This window comes from Pongo abelii, chromosome 8 (assembly GCF_028885655.2).
Source record: "Pongo abelii isolate AG06213 chromosome 8, NHGRI_mPonAbe1-v2.0_pri, whole genome shotgun sequence".
Classification (NCBI taxonomy): domain Eukaryota; kingdom Metazoa; phylum Chordata; class Mammalia; order Primates; family Hominidae; genus Pongo; species Pongo abelii.
This window is the reverse complement of record NC_071993.2, coordinates 129223169-129242243: the sequence shown is the minus strand read 5'-3', so window position 1 is coordinate 129242243 and position 19075 is coordinate 129223169. Positions and strand designations below refer to the sequence as shown.

The 19075-nt window shown below is 49.2% G+C and overlaps 1 protein-coding gene across 14 annotated transcripts in view; it reads right to left on the bottom strand.

The window, feature by feature from the left end:
- The window catches only part of TACC2 (transforming acidic coiled-coil containing protein 2), a 229954-nt gene that overhangs the window by 79768 nt on the left and 131111 nt on the right, over positions 1–19075 (bottom strand). For 4 of the 14 annotated variants that reach the window (XM_054522978.2, XM_063727787.1, XM_054522980.2 and 1 more), the window contains exon 1: positions 8293–8848. The exons of the other annotated variants lie outside the window; for them this stretch is intronic. In XM_054522978.2, the coding sequence (XP_054378953.1) occupies positions 8293–8360 (68 nt within the window). In that variant the 5' untranslated portion in view covers positions 8361–8848. Of the gene's footprint in view, positions 1–8292; positions 8849–19075 lie in introns of those variants that run through there. 14 annotated transcript variants of the gene reach the window in all.

The following is a 19075-nucleotide window of genomic DNA, read 5'->3' as shown; positions in this document are numbered from 1 at the left end:
GCAGTAGATGGAAAGCAGCCCAGGTATTTTCTAAATGTCAAGCTTCAACCTAGACCAATAGCCTGCTGTAACCACGAGTCAAAACATAAAATTAAGGCCCCAGGAGTCATGCGTCATATCCCTGCAGCCTTGAGTACAATCTAGCTCATCTCTAGGGCTCTACATTCAGGCTTGGATGGTTTTAACTCAGGCCAGTCTCAACAGGTGTCAGGTACCGAGAGCCCATATGTTTGTCCAACCACCTCTGGGCTTGCTGGTCCTCAGGAGGAGTCAGCTTTCTCTGAAGATGGCTACAGCTATTTTCCACTTGGGCTGAACACAGTAAACACCCACCTTCCTTGGAACTGACCTCTAGAACATCCCTAAGGAGATGTATGGAGACAGAAAAGAAAAAAATACTTCAGAGCAAAGACCCAAGGCTAAGACTCATGGAAGGGCCTGGCCAAGGGCCCAAGGAGGCTCATTTTTATTCCCAAATTAACCATCCATTGCATTTCCTCATGGGAGAAAGAATTTGCAATCTAAGCTGTTTCACCACGTGGGAAGAGGCCTCTGATTTGAGTTTACCAAATGATACATCCACCTACAAACATTTCCTTTTAGCACATTGAAAGTTCAAGGGAAAAGATTAAAATGACTACCTGACTTATTTTGAATAATGACTAGCCGGAAAGGCCTAAGTCATATTTCACAAATGAAGTGCTGGGGGATTTAAACCCTCTGTTATTTCTAAAATCCTGATGTTTCCAGTTCTAACATCCGCAGACTCTGGAACTCCACAAACATCTTGGAGTAAGTGAAGCTGGAATGTTGATGGTAAACTTGGCCCAGCAGTTGGCCTGAGTTCTCGGCCCCATAAGGACACAGAGCCACCGTGACCGCCTGTCAGCAGGGCTCTGGGAAACCCTGAGCAGAGGGGCCACCCCACCCTGCCTCCACCCCGCTACCTCGGCCCCCACTGCTCTGCCCAGAGCCCAAGGCTTCTGTTTTAGGCAAGAAGAGCTGCATCCATCTACTTCCATTTAAGGAGAAAGCAGAGGAAAAGGCAAAAGCAGAAACTCAAAGGAAACAAGTCCTTCTGAATAAAGAGGCAGACAGGTACAAAACCTGCAGGGAGACCCACCACCCCCACCGGATTTATTGCACAGCTATGGGGTGCACTGTACAAAAGACCCACCTTCCTTTGTAAAAGACCCGCTGCTTTCCTTTGTAAGGGCTAAGAATGCAGGAACAAAGGTAATCTATTGCTCACCACCCCTAATCTATTGCTCACGGCCACACGCCAGCCCCCTCACAAGCCCTGCAGCACTTGCAGCAGACTCCTGGTCTACCCAGCCAGCAACTTCCTTGGGTGGAAGGAGATAAAGACAGGAAAAAAGAGACCAGCCAAGGCACAGAGCAGAAGATGCCTGCTGAGGGGAGTGGATGGAGCGTGCTAAGTCTCTGAGGTTGGACAGTGTTGTGTGTTCAAAGAACTGACAGGCGACCAGAGTCCTGGTGAACATCAGGCGAGGGGAGGAGCGGCGGGAGCCAGGAGGCAGGGCCTGGAGGTGCTAGCAAGGGATTTGGATTTTAGACTAAAAGCAATGGGAAGCAGATACAGGTTTTAACCATGGAAGTCCAATGACACGGACTGTTCTAGAAAGAAGAGAGGTGAGGGAAAAGTGAAGATAAGACTTGATTATCATGGTCAGGCACAGTGGCTCACGCCTGTGATCCCAGCACTTTGGGAGGCTGAGGCAGGCATATCATTTGAGGTCAAGAGTTCGAGACCAGCCTGGCCAACATGGTGAAACCCCATCTCTACTAAAAATACAAAATTAAAACCCTGTCTCTATTAAAAATACAAAAATTAGCTGGGCACAGTGGTGTGCACCTGTATTTCCAGCTACTTGGGAGGCTGAGGCAGGAGAATCGCTTGAACCCAGGAGACGGAGGCTGCAGTGTGGCCGAGATCATGCCACTTCACTCCAGCCTGGGGGACAGAGTGAGACTCCATCTCAAAAAAAAAAAAAAAAAAAAAAAAGACTTGATCATCAGGTTTCTGGTTTGAGCACCTGGGTGAATAAGGTGCCAGGTGTTGAGATGAGGAAGATGGGGGTGGGGCTGGGTTCGTTTGAATGTACATTTGTTTTTGTTTTTGAGAGGAAGATGGTCATCAGAGTTCTACGCTTGACATGTTGAGCCTGAGCTATCCAGGAGAAATCCAAGAGGGGATATGAAGTAAACAACTGAATTAAGGCCGGGCACAGTGGCTCATTCCTGTAATCCTAGCACTTTGGGAGGCCAAGGCGGGAGGATCACTTGAGCCCAGGAGTTCAAGACCAGCTTGGGCAATATAGGGAGGCCCTGTCTCTACAAAAAATTTAAAAATTAGTCAGGCATGGTGGCGTGCACCTGTATTCCCAGCTACTTGGGAGGCTGAGGCAGGAGGATCACTTGAGCCTGGGAGGTGAAGGCTGTAGTGAGCCATGATTGTGCCACTGTACTCCAGTCTGTGTGATAGAGCGAGACCCTGTCTCAAAAAAAAAAGGAAAATTACAGTGCTCAGATGAGAGGAAAGGCTATAAATTGGGGCATTATCGGCACATGAGCATAAATGAGATGTCTTAGAGAGAGAGAGAGAGAACAGAAGACAAAGATGGCCCAGGCCAAAGGGGACATAAGTCTGAGCACTGTACCAATCATCCGTATAACCAGGAATCAGCAAACTACAACCTGCAGCCTGTTTTTATAACTAAAACTCTACTGGAACATGGATTTACATGTTGTCTCTGGCTGCTTTCGAACTGTAACAGCAGAGATGTTGCACAAAGACGGAATGGCCCAGAAAGCCTAAAATATGTACTATGAGGTCTTTTACAGAAAGTTTACTGATCCATTAATTGAAACCATCCAGAGGACTCAGTTTCCTTATCTATAGAAGTCACCCACCTTGCAGGATTAAGGGGTATAATTATTTCTATAATGAAAAAAACCTAGCACACAGACACGGCACACAAGAGTTTCTGCTGAATCTGAGCCTGCTCAGCAGGCTTTTCACTCCTGGATTCAACACTGCAGCATCCAGCTCTGTTTCCATATTTGGCAATGGCGTTTAAACAGCACACACCTGCACTCCAGAAACAACTGCTAAAGTGAATTTGTAAATATAAACAGAAATGTCATCTGAGCTACTGCTTCCAACACAGGATAGATGTGTGTGAGCAGTTCTGACTCAGTCAGTTCTTTGTGGCCAACCAGTCTCCCCTAAACCCCTGTCCAAACCGAAACAAAAGCATCAGTCCATGAACAATTGGTTTTCACAGAACAATTGCTTACAATGCCTAAGTCCTCACCATTAATCTTAAAGGGAAGAAACAGAATTGTTCAGCATCGCTTGCTTACCCCAGAACACTGCCCCAGCTTGGGTAATCCATTTGGCAAGAACAGCCAATCATGTTTCAGAATAAAGTTGTTTCCTAGGCAACCAAAAATCTAGCCACAGAAACAGGCTGTAGACAGTGAAAAGAAACATAGGGAGGGGAATGGGAGGGTCGATGGAAGAGCAACGCAGAATCCACTGACCTTGATCTGATGTTCACCTGCAGTGCCACACTCAATCAGTATTCAAGTCCTAGCTGTTCACCCCATCCTCGACAAGGTACCCTGTCCCAGGGCCCTAGCATGGCATGGCCCCTTGGATGATTGGTAGCTACCTGGAGGACCTCGGAATATATTTGCCTTCAGCCCACTTAAGAGAACACCTCCAGGCAAGTCCCACAGAGAAGACAGTAAAGGCCCAGAACTCTTATGAACATGGGCACAGGGCCACGCTGGTGATATCTAGGAATAATGGCAGGGAAAAATGCACCCAAGCTTCCTTTGGGAATCAATCTCCCCCTCCCCACTCTACAGATAATGTTGCAGCTTATTCTATTTTAGGGGAGAAAAAACTCTATTGTGTCCAACAGTAATACCCAAAGTAAAATCTCCCTCCAGGAACTCAGAAACTGGCTGCAACTCACATTAGGAATGCTGTCATTTAAGCTACAGCATTTAGCCAAGGGTTGCCCCAAGAAACAAAGCCTTGAAAAAGATCTACGGCTGGGTGCGCTGGCTCATGCCTGTGATCCTAACACTTTGGGAGGCTGAAGCGGATGGCTCATTTGAGCCCAGGAGTTAGAGACCAGCCTGGGGCCACATAGCAAGGCCCCTTCTCTACAAAAAATTATTAAAAAAAAAAAAATAGCTGGGCATGGTGATGTGTACCTATAGTTCCAGCTACTTGAGAGGATGAGGTGGGAAAATCCCTTGAGTCCGGAAGGTGGAGGCTGCAGTGAGCTGTGATCACACTGTTACATATGAGCCTGGGCAACAGAGTGAAACACTGTCTCAAAAAAAAGAAAGAAAAAGAAAAAGATCTAATGAGAGCTAAAGAAAGATTCCTGCTTGGAGCCCCAGCCACCGTTTCTGGCCTTCTGAACGACTGAGAGGCTGGCAATTTCAGGCACAGGGCATTTCCACTTTTGCAATTTTCTGGCACTTACGTCTTCTCAGAGTCTTTGCAGATGTGGCATCTCACCTCTGAAAAACCCTGCGAGGCAGGAGGGGCAGGATCAGAGTCATCGGATTTTCTCTACATCTCCCAAAGAAAAGGTCAGGAACCACATAAGGGAAGGGACCAGAACCCCACTTCTAACCACAGATGCATGGAGAGCTCCAATCTCTCCACCTACTGCGGTGGTACCCGAGATCCTTCTTTTGCCTGGCCTCTCTCCAGCTGCATCTGATCCCACCCACTTCTGAAATCTCAGCCAACTCATCAACTTCCCCAAACTAGCTCCCAATCCAGTTTTCTTGTCTGTCTTGGCCAATGCCACTTCTTTCTCCTAGTTACCAGGGTATGAAACTTCCACTTTGTACTTGCCACTGTCTCCTCTCTTCCCTCCCCCATCTCATCAATCACAGAGCCTGTTGCTTCCTCCTCCATCGCTTCTCTCCCATCCACCTTGGCCCCTCTACTTCGATCCACGGGTCTACAGAGTATGGGTTTCCATATTTGTGATTTGTTTTTAGAGCCAAGGCACGTGCTCACTTTGAGAGTAGGGCAACAGTCGGGGCAGGCCGACTTTGCCAACAGAACCACCACTTTTGCTCTCTGATGATAATGGCCCCCTGGGTGGTTTTCAGTGGCCAGGGTGTGGGGATTTGGTGGAAGCTGAGGGAACCCCTGAAACGGGGGTCTCCAACTACACAAAGGACAAAGTACTTAATGCTGCCTCACTTGGCAGAAGCCGCACCACATGGGGCTGCCACAGCAGTAAGGGATGAACAGCAGGTCTGATCAATAGCTGCAGACCACATTTACTCAAGTACTTCCTGTCCATTCCTGTGTCTCCTACCATCCATACTGAGAAATAAGTGTTTTCTGTGGGAGAATTCTCCCTCCCCTTGCTACTCATATTCTATTTAAACAAATGGCCACTATTGCTACAAGAACTTCTTTGCCAGATAGGAAAGGAGCAGTCAGAGAAGTGGCCAGCTGTTTCTCATGGACAGGATGGAGGGAAGACTGAACCAGTTCATGGCTTCTCAAATTTTGAGATGCCTACAAATCACCTGGGCATCTTTACAAGTCCTTGGATGAAATGGAGATTCTGATTCAGCTGGTCTGGGGTGAGGTCTGAGGCTCTGCGTTTCTAGCAAGCCCCTTCAGGAAGCTGATGCTGTCGTGTGTGGCCCACCCTGGGAGTAGCAAGGGACTGGTCACCATTTGCACCTTCATCCTCAGGCTTCAATCCCCAGTCCCATGGGACTTCTGCTGCTCCAATCTTGATGCCTGAGTTCTCAAAAGGGGAGATACAAAAGTCGCTCCCTCCCTAGCCCAATGCACTCCAGCATAGAATGAAGCTGTCAGCTGGAGCTACAAAAGCTGCCCAAATGCACCCCAAACCTGCAATTGGAAGGAAAGAAATCTTAAAGCTAAAAAATTTAAATTAAAAAAAAATCCTTCAGTCACTTCCAAATCCTCTGTCTTTTGATTTCACTCTTCCTTAAGCCATGTCTTCCTTAAGCCAGTCTTCACAGGGAACCAGCAGAGAAAAAGGGAAACATTTACTCTAGATTCCGGTTGTCAGGAACTGTACCCCGTGGCAGGTGCGCACCCTGTGTTTGTCACCATCCCTGCAGCCCTGACGGCATCATCCTACAATGCAACCTCTTTCCTGCCATGGACCCCACACTCTGTTGCTGTCTTGTGTATTATTCACGTGCATGCATTTTCAGCTGCATGGAAATACTACCAAGAAAGACCTGTGCCTGGGCAGAAAAGAGGCACTCTCAGAATATATATTTTTAAAACCTCTAGACTGGGAAAAAGCACATCTGCAGTAGAAAAATAAGCCCCAGTTATTCAGAGAGCAGAAACGGGTTTTGAAGAGGACAGATGCTAGCAATGGCACTGGCCCCAAACACTTCCTCTCTCTCCATTTTTTTAGAACAAACATGTTATAGGATGGAGGGTGGGATTTTGTGAATGAGTGAATATACTATCTTAAAGGTCTATATCTAGAGACATTTCAGAGGCAGCAGTTCTAGGGAGAGAAGCCTCAGGCGGGTGCATATGGACCAACTCAACCGTGAAAATATTTGATAAACAGCTTCCATCACAATGTGGCCATTCAGCCTGAAATTTTATTTAAACACCACTATCCCAGTGGGCAGAACCTTAAGGGACCTTATCCAAAAAGGCACAGCTACCTAACAGAAGCTATCTCAACTCGGCCCTCACCTGACAGAACACTGATCATTTATTAACTCAGCTGAGAAAGAGGGCGGGGACGTTAGGGACCGGCGAGCTGAATTTCCAATGACTGAGGAGCACATTTTCCCAAACATACAGTCACATTGTCCTTTCTGTTTCCTAAGCTCTTTACTAGATAGGTCTGAGCCGTGAGAGCTAGCCAGTGCCTGTCACTGATTAACTCAATTCCACTATAGAGACTTGCAAAAAATAGGTTAAAATGGTTCTTTCCTGCCTAGACTCGAGTTGTATTTCCATGCACCTAGCAACACTACACGTGCACGAGAAACAAGGCAGGCACAGCACAAGGATCATAACATTTAAAAAGAAAATCCTCAAACACGATGTGCCTCCATTGTAAGACGATGCTTTCTCAAGCTACAGGGGTGAAAACAAATGATGGGTGCACACCTGCTCGGAAGAATGACTCCCTGCTAAAGAGCTGGAGCCCAGAAAACCACGAGGCTCAGCCTAGCATTACATCACTACGCCGAGCCAGCTCCTCACTCAAGCCCAGGGGTCGAGGGACCAGTGAGGAAGTACCCCCCAGGGCCCCATCCCTCCTACAACACACAGATCAATCCCCACCATCTTTTAATCTACACATCCATGACTCTTAAGAACCCACTTTACTAACCCCACCCCCAAGTCCCCAGAAAATACTCTTCCCTGAAACACAGTCTTCTCTCTGGAAAAGTAGGGGCAGGTGAGGCTGGGAGGTCCACTTTGGATACAAGCCTGAGTTGCTGAAATGCGACCTGGCCGGCAGACCCATTCAATAAGCCCCATCGTCCAAACATGCCTGGGTAGGTAATGGAGACGACCATAACAGAAACGTGAATTCTAATAAACACTCGGCCAGGATAAAGGCCACTTCTGAGCACGTTAGCTCTGTGGTTGAGAGAAAAGATCGGATTCCTGGATCGATGCACAGTCAAGCACTGCCTCCACCAATGACAGGACGGTTCGGCCCTTTACTAATAATAGCAAACGGCCTTGTCCTCGAGTGTTCACGAGAGTGAGTATGTGGATGATGCTTAGGCTAACTGGACGGAACGTCCACCACAGCGCACCACGCCATCTGCCCAGCCACACGCGCAGCTGCCCGGAAACTGGGCTGTCTCCCCGGGCACGGAGCTGCCACGCTCATGGGTTCTTCCTAGGAGGAGGCAGTCGCTGATGCCTGGCTGTTCCCTTGCAGGAAATACCACTGTGCCGGGGGTGCAGAGGAAAGATGCTGACGGCAGGAGAAGCCCCCCAGCCATGCACCCACTGCTGAGCGACCAAAACTGAATTCCAGGGAATCGTTTCTGCCCACAGCAGTAACTTGGGGTTACCAGATGCTCCTCCCAGAGCAGCCACCAGGTAAAGCCTTCCAAGGCTGCGGAGAACCCCAGGCCAGCCTGGGCTCCAGGTTGCACACGCATTAGGAAAGGCGACACTAACAAAGCCCGGGCATCCTCTCCTCCTCCCCGGGAGACTCGGGGAGGCCCGGGCGGAGCACTTACATTGCCTCGGAAGCCTCCAGGTTCAGGTCGCTGGCTGGGGCTGGCTGCAGGGACTGCGACCCTCCCATCCTCGCTGTGCCCTGACGTGCAAGCTAGCCGCGAGCGGGGCCAGCGTCCTGGCGCGATTCCTGCAGCCGGGAGCCAGGGAGGGCCGGCCGGCGGCCGGGGTTGCTGCACTGCAGAGGGGAGCAGCTGCGGGCATCCGTGGCGGCGGCGGCGGCGGCAGGGAGCTGCGACTTGCGGCCCGAGCCGGGGCCCGGGGGGCGAGCGCCGCGGGTGTGTGCGCGCGAGTGTGGCCGGCGCGCGCCCGAGTGTGGCCGGCGTGCGCGGCTCTGCCCGGGACGTGCGGGTGTGAGCGCGAGCGCCGGTGCCGGTGTGGTCCGAAAGCCTCTTCTCTTAAACCCCCCGGCAGCCGGCTCCTGTGTGTGACACGATGATGTCATCATCGCCGAGCAGCCCCAACGCCTGCATCTTCACAAAGCTCCATCGCGGGCTCCGGAAACGGGGCTGGGGGTGGGGAGGCGAAGACCCTCCTTCTGCCCCAGCCCCTCCCGCCTCGCCGGGACCGCCCGCATTGTGTAGCTTTGAAATGCAAACGAGCCGCGGCCCAGGAGCTGGGGCCCTAGAAAGGAGGGGCGTGGTGGTCGGGCGGGCTGACCACCGAGAGTAGGGGGCTCAGCCCTGTTGGCTCATCCCTCCAGGAAGGAGGAAATGGTCTCTCCCGGCCCAGGACTAGGGGGACGGCTGGACGAACAGGTAAACAGGCTGCAGCGGGCAGCGGGAGCGACGCTGGGAGAGACGTGCGCCCTTTTCCACCGCCGGCTTCTGCCTCCTTCAGGCCCCGCGTCCTGGAGGCAGCTGAGGTCTGTACCAAGGAGAGCTGCGGGGCCTGGCTCGCGCCTCACAGCCAGCCCGGGCCTAACCTTCAAGGACCTTTGCACCGCACAGTCTGCAGGGCTTGGGGCAAGCTAGGGAGCAAAAGGTACTGAGCCTGCGAGCGGGCTGGGGCTGCAACACCATCTTTGGCCACCAAATGAGCTCCACAAAGCCAAACCCTGTGCAAACAAGCAGAGGCGCGGCCAGCTGAGCCGCCCAAGGCAGGCCCTAATGCAGCATGCGTGTACAGGGCAAAGGCAGTTCTCCGTGACATGCATCGGCTCAGCTCTGTGATTCTAAACACGGGCTGAGCCTGTAGGAATGTCCGTGACACCCCATCACCAAGCTCCCAGTGCCCAGCCCCGTTCTGTGGCTGGCAGCATGTCACCCATCAGCAGCCAAATCCCCATCCCTGGCCTATGGCTGGCTCGGAAACCCTCAAGGCTTGAGCTCCTGAGCCTCCTCACTGAAGGCTGCTGGAGAAAGAGTTCATCTCCGTATAGGTACAGGAGGTTTGGGGCACACCTGGGAACCCCACCGTCCCCTCATGCTGTACATTCAACACAACCGCTTCCTGCGCTCGCAGCCCAGACTCACAACCGAATTCAAATGGAACCTCTGACGGGTAAGTGGAAGACTCTTCCACATTTCCCAGCTTGTCTTCACCCATAGGGCAGTGAGCCTAAAATGTATCTAAACTGTAGCCAAAAACAAAAGAAAATAAAAACAAAATTGTTCAAAGCATTTTAAAATTGCCTCCAATACACTGTTTTCTAGCAACGCAGCCGAGGACGTTTGGATGGGCTCTTTTGATACTGACACTCAAGGTCAGAGTAGTTCTAGAGCTTCACGGGGACTGACTTTCCACTGCTCTTATTCAGTATCAGTGTCAAACAGAATGCCAGAGGATCAACATCGTTTTCTGGGATGTAACAGCATGAAATTTCCAGGAAACATTGAGAAGGTTTACTTTTGCATTTATATGAAAATAGCTAATGATTATGTCAATCTTGCAGGGAAGGTGGCTGTCATGGGTGGTGTGATGAGGCATGCTCTGGAAAGCACCTCCCGGAGAAGCCGTCACTCACTGTCAGCATTGGATGTCACTTGGTGGCAAGGATCCTGCAACCTGTTCATCCTGTCACCATTCTCAGCACCCTGGGGGTTTGTTTCTCTGTCACAAAACAGACCTCTTGGGCTCCATATGCAGGTGAGGGCTCAAAGAAGCTTACTGCGTGGAGCTGAAACATCTGTAAGCTCTAACCTGTGCTGTTACTGTTTTGAAGAAAGTGGCCCTTTCCCTGGGCACCTAGGGACTGGCCTTCAGCCAAGCCTGGTACTCAGAAAATACATGAGGAAAAAAATGAGGAACCACAATTAGAACTCATCTGCCAACTTTTAAAAACATTTTTCAGATGATGTGCAAAAGCACAAAGCCATCTAAATGTCCTCACCCTTAACAGGTAGAGGTTCTGCTGTGATAACAAGATAGGGTTTGAAATGAGACTGGAGTTCAAATCCTGCCTTCTCCCTCGTTAGCTGTGTGGCCTGAGCCGACTGTTTAACCATACTGAACCTTATTTCCTCAGCTGGCAAAAGAGGAAAAGCATCTGTTTTGCAAGGGCACTGGAAAAAGTAAATTAAATACCATCTATGAATGCCCAGGACCAGGATTCTTCTTTCTAAGAAAAAATTTCCCCCCAAGTATAGTACCATAAAGGAAATTAAGGCAGCATTAAAGTGAAGTGCTTTTACATAGAATCCCAACAACTGAAAAGTTATGACATAGTGACAGGGTATATTATTTAGTGGGACAACACCATTTCACTGCTGTCAAAAACACAATCAAGAACCAGGAGAGGGGCTGGACACCGTGGCTCACGTCTGTAATTCCAGCACTTGGGGAGGCCGAGGTGGGAGGATTACTTGAGTCCGGGAGTTCAAGACCAGCCTGGGCAACATAGTGAGACCCTGTCTCTACAAAAAATAAACAAAATTAGGTGGGTGTGGTAGTTGATGTGCTACTCAGGAGGCTGATGTGCTTGAGTCCAGCAAGTCGAGGCTGCAGTGAGCCATGATCGTGCCACTGTACTCCAGCCTGGGTGACGGAGCAAGACCCTGTCTCAAAAAAAAAAAAAAAAAAAAAAAGAACCAGGAGAGAAACAAATAAAATGTGGGCACCATTACAGTCGATGCAACTAAAACCCATGTATGATTAGTTTGTGTAAATTATTTACGGAAGAGTCTCTCAGACCCTCATTGAAGACCTTTTGATGCTGACTTTACAAACAATTTAAAACAAAGCTGGTGATCTAGTAACTCGGCCTACAGAAAATGTAAAGCTGAAGAAAATAAGGAGGGAGAATGATAAAAGGGCTGTGCTATGGACTGAATGCTTGCGCCTCCCTCCCAAATTCATGTGTTGAAGCCCTAATCCCCAGTGGGATGGTATTTGGAGGTGGGGCTTTTGGGAGGTAATTAGAACTAGATTACATCATAAGAGTCCCCTCAAGATGAGATTATACCCATATAAAAAGAGAAAGAGACATGAGACCCCCCCACTCCTCTGCTGTGTGAGGCAAGAAGGTGGCCATCTGCAAGCCAGGAAGAGAGCCTTCATCAGGAACCCAACCATGCTAGCACCCTGATCTCAGACTTCCAGCCTCCAGAACTGGAAGAAATCAGTGTTTTCTATTTAAGCCCCCCAGGGGACCCCACTACTCCTAAGCATGGCCCTATGAGACCTTGAACTCAAACAGCCCCTGGGGGCCTGTCTGTTAAGACCACAGTCCACATATTCTAGGGCCCTGAAGGCAAGCTAAGCCCGCTTAGACAGGCTCCACTGCAAACCTTCCTACTGACGTCCCCAAAGACACCCTAGAAACCTGGATAAATCAAGGAATGCATCCATCATTTCTAAAAAGCAGTTCAACATATATTAATGTACCTATTATGTACCTGGCCTATAAGTGGAAACCAGCTTATTCTCACATTGCTTAGTGACACCTACCAGAAAGATCAGCAAACCTGATAAATTCCCATAGCCAAAAGATAAACTGAAGCTATGTAGTGCAGCCTCTTCAGTCCCACAGAGGTTCAAGGGACTGAGCCATGGTCAGAAACTGCGAGTAGTTTGAGACCCCTCTGACACCCCAAGAAAAACAAACGTTGAGTGGCTCCATCTTTGCCTCTGGCCTTAGGGAGTCTCCAGTTGCCATAGCAGCAAGACTCTCCAAACACTACCAATGGACCCCGAGCTGCTAATTAGCCCGAGCACACACACTCAGGAAAGTAGGTCAGATCACAGAGAAATCCATCTGGAGGAGCTAAGAATGTAAACACAGATGGAGAACAGGGCTCCTCCAAGCCCTGGGTCTTCACCACCACCCACTACACCATGGTGGGGAGTGGAGGGAGGCTGGACAAAACCCCAGCGACTTCTCTTCAGGGAGCCGAGCTTGAGACCGGCTCTGGGCTGTCTCTGAGAGTGTTATCTTGTTACTCCACCTGAGGCCCCACGCATCCAGCCCCACATCACACAACTCTGCACCCAGCAGTGCCTGAACGCCTGAGCCCTGCACTGAGCTAGGCACGCTCACTGCCTTGCCGAAAATTCGAAGAGCTGGGAAGCTGTGTGGCCTGAATGCAGCACCCACACGTCAACAGGAGTAGGGACCTGTGAGCAGGGACAGAGCCTGGGCTCAGGCGAGAATGGTGCGGTGCCGGGCTTTCTCCACCCAGGTGTCACAGTCCCAGGATGGACACTCTTTCCATGTGTCCCCAAAGGACACACTTCCACATCACTCAGTCTTGTTCCAAAAGTCATCCACTGCCTTTGCAAAAAAGTCCCAATTCGACCTCCTGGCTTTGATCCGGCATTGGAGCATGGCCAGGTCCTCACCGTGGCCTCACTGCTGAGGAGCTACCCCCTCCTCAACTTCTCCATCTCTCTCAATTCCTCCAGAAAATCACATCCCAGCTCCCCCAGCTCCCTGGAGGGGTCTGCTCCCTGCCAGCCCCCAGACTTCTTTCTTCCCATTCCCTCGGCTGCCTGCATATTGATGCCTTGGCGCTTTCTTGCCTTGTTCGAGTCTCAGGTGTGTCTGTGTCTGGTGTCTCCACTCTCCAGCCATGCAGGGTGCCCCAAGCACAGCCAGAGCCCCATAAACACGTGCCACACGAGACCTCAGAGGATGGGGAGAAGGTCCTGGCAAAACTGTCTTATGATGAACAGAGAAAAGGCAGAAGATGGTTGTGTTCGTTTATTTGCAGCGGTACACATATTCTGTTAACCTCTTACATGACGACATTAAATCTCACATGCTCACCTTTGGGAGTCTGAGTGGTTTCTTGGGCTTAAGTACAAGCTTCAGTGAAGCCCCATCTTTTCCAGAAGGTTCTCTTGTTCTCTCCTTGCAAAGGGCTGATCTATTTATGGCATCTCTTTCTACCACCTTCACCATATTTACACCTGGAACCTTTCAAAGTTCTTCACAAGCAAGGACAGCTCTACAGGTGACTCTTCAGCAGGAAAAACCCTGTTGATTCAGTTATGACAGAAGTGGAAGACTGGGAATTTTACTATTAGACCCAGGGAGGTAACCCAAATGTCCTAGAAAAGAAGTCAGTAAAAAGAGATGAGACTCACTTCTGTTTTTTGAGTTTTTCTTTTTTTTTTTTTTTTTTTTGAGATGGAGTCTCGCTCTCGCTGTTGCCCAGGCTGGAGTGCAGTGGCACGATCTCAGCTCACTGCAACTTGCCTCCTGGGTTCAAGCAATTCTCCTGCCTCAGCCTCCCGAGTAGCTGGGACCACAGGTGCACGCCACCACGCCCAGCTAATTTTTGTATTTTTTAGTAGAGATGGGGTTTCGCCATGCTGCCCAGGCTGGTCTTGAACTCCCAGCCTCAAGTGATCCACCCACCTCGGCCTCCCAAAGTGCTGGGATTACAAGTGTGAGCCACCTGTAATCTCATAGCCAGTCGAGATTCACTTTTATTTTTAAATTAAGAATTCAGAACATATTTGTAATCTTTGATACCTATAGGAAGGAAGGAAGGAGGGAAGGAGGGAAGGAGGGAGGGAGGCCAGTCCCCAAAATCTCAGGGCTATACAAAAGTTGTTAGCATTAAGAATTCTCTTCACATATGAAAAAAAAAATCAGTAACACAAATACCACGTTCAAAAAGATTAAATATGATCCTCAAAATCTTTCTTTCTTTACCAAATAAATTCAGCTCTCTTTTTTCTTAAACACATCATCGCTGGCTTGATACTTCAGCTCTTTTGAGATGGAAATGGTAGGAGACACTCATGAGGTAGCTTTTGAGAGAATATACCCTACCTAATGTCAAAAAGGATTTAAGCCCACAATTCAAGAGAACAAAGAAAATACAGAAAGAAAAGGTGGGTAAAAGCCAGAGGGAGTGAGGTAAGCATGGAAGTGCTGACCTAAGCCCTTGCTGGAGTGGGGTACAAGTCTGGCTCTAAGTTTCCCAACAGCCAAAGCAAAAAGGGCAACCACTATGATCAGTTACATGATTCATAAAATCCGACATGTTAAAAAAAAAAAAAATCCCATGGATGAGCAGCTTCTGTTGTGACTTTCTGAACAGGCATTCTCCCACAAGCCCTTCACCAGGTGACTATATGTATATGGTGGCTGATGCCTTCGACAATATCCTCCCACCAATACAATATTCTTCCATATAGCTATGTCAGCAATCACGGCAGGGGCTCCTCAGCTCTCCTGGCAATCAACAAAATCCTAAAACTACAAAGTTCCCAGGGATGCATTTCTAGTTCCCCCATCCTGCACTAAGGGTCCCCACCACTCAAGTTTCCATGGTAACAAGGTTACATAAGAGAACACAAAGGGCAGCATTAGGACAACGTCATCAACAAAGCAACCATTTATAGACTTGATCCTCCCTCACGTGCCCCTCCTGTCTTCACAAGTCCATTTTACTGTATTTTATTTGAGACAGGGTCTCACTCTGTCACCCAGACTGGAGCGCGATGGCACAATCTCATCTCACTGCAACCTCGACCTCCTGGGCTCAAGCGATCCTCCCGCCTTAGTCTCCTGAGTAGCTGGGACCACAGGCGTGTGCCACCATGCCTAGCTAGTTTTTTGTATTTTTTGTAGAGATGTGGTCTCACTATGTTGCCTAAGCTGGTCTCAAACTTCTGGGCTCGAGTGATGCACCCACCTTCTCCTCCCAAAGTGCTGGGACTACAGACGTGAGACACTGTGCCCAGTCATGTCCTCACAAGTCTAGTCTTTGGCAGTCGCTTGCTGATTGAAGGAGCAAATATACAGTGCCAACAACCAGAAAGCAAAACTGCAAACCTGGAAGAAGAAGGAGGATGTCATGGAGTCAATTAAAGTCACACCAGAGAATTGCTCAAAACCTACCCCAAAGCCATAAGAAAGGGCAGCTGGCACAGTCAGACCTGTGAGCAACTGAAGAAGAGAAACTCAGCCAGGATGAGGACAGAAGGTGGCTTCAAAGAGAGAACGTGAAGATGAAAGAACCAAGAGAAGCCCTCAGAACTGTTTATGAAAGAGTGACCCTGTTGCTTAAGCTGAAGTCAGGTGTGAAGTGAAGAACATGCAACGTTGAAAATCTGGCACAAAAAATCTGCCCAAATCCTTTGTTCATTCTAAGCATTAACACGTGGTTACCATTAAAGTCTACATTTTGCTGGCCGGGCGCAGTGGCTCACGCCTGTAATCCCAGCATTTTGCGAGGCCGAGGCAGACGGATCACGAGGTCAGCAGATCGAGACCGCAGTGAAACCCCGTCTCTACTGAAAATACAAAAAATTAGCCGGGCACGGTGGTGGGTGCCTGTAGTCCCAGCTACTCGGGAGGCTGAGGCAGGAGAACGGCGTGAACCCGGGAGGCGGAGCTTGCAGTGAGCTGAGATCGCGCCACTGCACTCCAGCCTGGGCGACAGAGCAAGACTCCGTCTCAAAAAAAAAAAAAAAACAAAAGTCTACATTTTGTTAAATCTAAAATAAAATCATTTTCATAATTTTTCATTTCTTTTCAGAGTGAAGTCTTAACGTTTTTTGCACTATTGGCCAGGCACGGTGGCTCGCACCTGTAATCCCAGAACTTTGGGAGGCCGAGGCGGGTGGATCACGAGGTCAAGAGATCGAGACCATCCTGACTAACACGGTGAAACCTCGTCTCTACTAAAAATACAAAAAATTAGCCGGGCATGGTGGCGGGCACCTGTAGTCCCAGCTACTCGGGAGGCTGAGGCAGGAGAATGGGGTGAGCCCAGGAGGCGGAGCTTGCAGTGAGCCGAGATTACACCACTGCACTCCAGCCTGGGTGACAGAGTGAGACTCAGTCTCAAAAAAAAAAAAAAAAAAAGTTTTTCCCACTATTAACCATAAAACTTTGATGTATTAAGTGGACTCACTTTAAGTGGCCTTTCTCAGATAACAATTTCCTTTGGATAACCCAGATGTCCTTCCTGTAACTACCTTTATAAACTGTGTTTAAGATCATAGGTGAAAATCGAGAGGGTGGCCCACAGCAGACACATAGCCAAATAAAATCTCAACCTCCAAAGTTCAGGCTCCTACTTATAAATAAAGCCCAGTTCCATTCTAAACCTGGGAGGAAAGAGCCAACACCCTCACCTAAGCCAGGTGACTGTATCTGTCTAGGATCAAAAACATAACCAATGTTATCCATCTTTCTTCTCGGGAAACTATTTCCAGGAAGAACAGAAAATTCAGTAAGCACCACAAAAATGTTTTGGTTCTTGTTTAAAGAGGTTTAATATTGCATTTGCTTTGAATGTTGATGTGTTAATCCACTGAGTTCCTCTAAGGTTTAAAGTCACCGGTTTTAGAGGCTACTTTGTACTAGGAATAAAAGGCCTTTTAAGGAAAACATTTGGGTGTAAACAGAGATGGGGTCTCCCAGCTGCCAAAATCAACAGCAAAGCTGGTTTCTGAGGCCAGACTGGAGAAGCAGGTTGAGAAGGGCGGGTCTGTGCCTCTGTGGTGGGAGGGGCTCCCCTCAGTGGCCCAGTGGTGGAGATGCTTCCAAGATGAAAGTACAGAAAGCAAATGCAGAACTTCTATGCCTCTTCGACCTTCCCTCATTTTGAACAGAGACAGCAGCTACCTGTGACTGCCCGGGGCGGGGGTGGGGGGAATTTGCAGCATCTGGGGTAAATTTCTTCCCACGCCTGCCGGCAGCAGTCGAGACAGAAGCTGGCACAGGGCTGCCCTACTTGTGAGCCAGGCAGCAAAAACCAGGCGCTGAGGCTCAGAACTGCTGACTCAAGCCTCCATGAAGGAACAGAAATCCAGAAAGCCGGGCCAGAAATAGCATCCATGAGCATCTATTGATAGCACAAAGTCCGTGGGCAGAGTAAGTGAATGAGTGTGTCAGCGTGGGTGGGTGTGTGTGCGCCTGCATGTGTGTTAGCAAGCCCTAAAAATATTTCCCTCTTTCCATAACCATCCGAGAGGCCCTGTCGGTATAACTCCCTCTACACCCTGCCTAACTGTGGCCAGCTGCAATTAATATATAATTGTGTCTGAGGATAAGAGACTGTTTTTCCTAAATTCTCAGATCTTTAGCAGTTGATGTGTACATGGGAAGAAAATCTTCCCGTGACAATAGACTGACCAAATTCCTGCTTCATCTTTGCTGAGCTTAAGGAATTGTTGTGAGAGAGAGCTGGACACAGGCATGACAAGGTTTCCTAACAGCCTGCAGAGGCTATTAGGCATCAGTTTGGCAAAAACTAAATGCATGGCATATTTACATATTTTTCTGCATATCTTTAAACTATTACTCCAGGAAGACATGAAGGATTGCTACTCTGCATAAGCATTTCCCCTGTGCTGTGACTGCCTGCCTCGGAATCTACCTGTGCCTATGATCTTAAGCCCAGTTTATACACGCACCCATGCCCCAGTATGGGACGGCTCCTTTGTCCTAGCAGCAGCAAGTTTGGCTCCAAGAGGGAACCTGGCCCGGCATCAGGCCCTTGGAAGCCCTCAATAACTATGAGCGTATGAATGGAGAAATGGGTAGACTTGCAGACACAGAGGAGAAAGGCAGACATCCAAACTGTTTCCAGCTAGGGCCAGGGCTGAAGGCAACTCAAGGAGGTCCTCCCTAGGATGAGCCCTTCCAGGGCTGCAAAGAGACCCCAGGTACCACATGCAGAGCCCAGAGCCAGCTCCCCAGTCTCCCTGACCTCAACAATCTCCCTAGTGGCAGATCTTGTTTATTTTTGTGTGGGGGGCTGGGGGGAGGAAGACAGGTTGGGTGCTCGGCACTAAGGTTTGAATTAAACTCTCTTCCTCAGACACCTAAGTCAAAAAGATGAATAGAAAGCAAGGGACATTCTTCACTCACTGGCATCCTTAAGCTGACCCTGAGAAGTTCTTAGTCCTCTGTGCTTCCGTTTTCTCATCTGTGCAATGAAAATAATAACAGTTCCTCTTCCATAACATGGAGGGTGCAAGGTTTAAATGAGATAATATGTGAAAAAGCCCGAGGCACTGCAGTGCCAGGCATACAGCAAGTGCTCAATACATGTTTAGCTGTGGCTGCTGCTGTGGCTGTTTTGTGAAAAAACAAGAAATCACTTTGGCCTGAGGAGGACTTGGTGTCCCTGCTTCACTGACTCTCACAACATCTCTGGGACTCCAAGCCTGAGGTCTGCAATCAGGCAGAGGAGTTAGAGGCTGGAAGGCTTCCTGGAGGAGTCCACAGATATGAGATGACCCAACCCAAATGGTTCCCGCCACAGCTTTGGCCTCAGAGCTTGGGGCCTCGGCCAGTGTTCTGACTTTGCTAGGCTTCAGTTGTCCCATCTATAAAATGGGCACAATAAAAATATCTGCCTGACAGGACTGTTATGC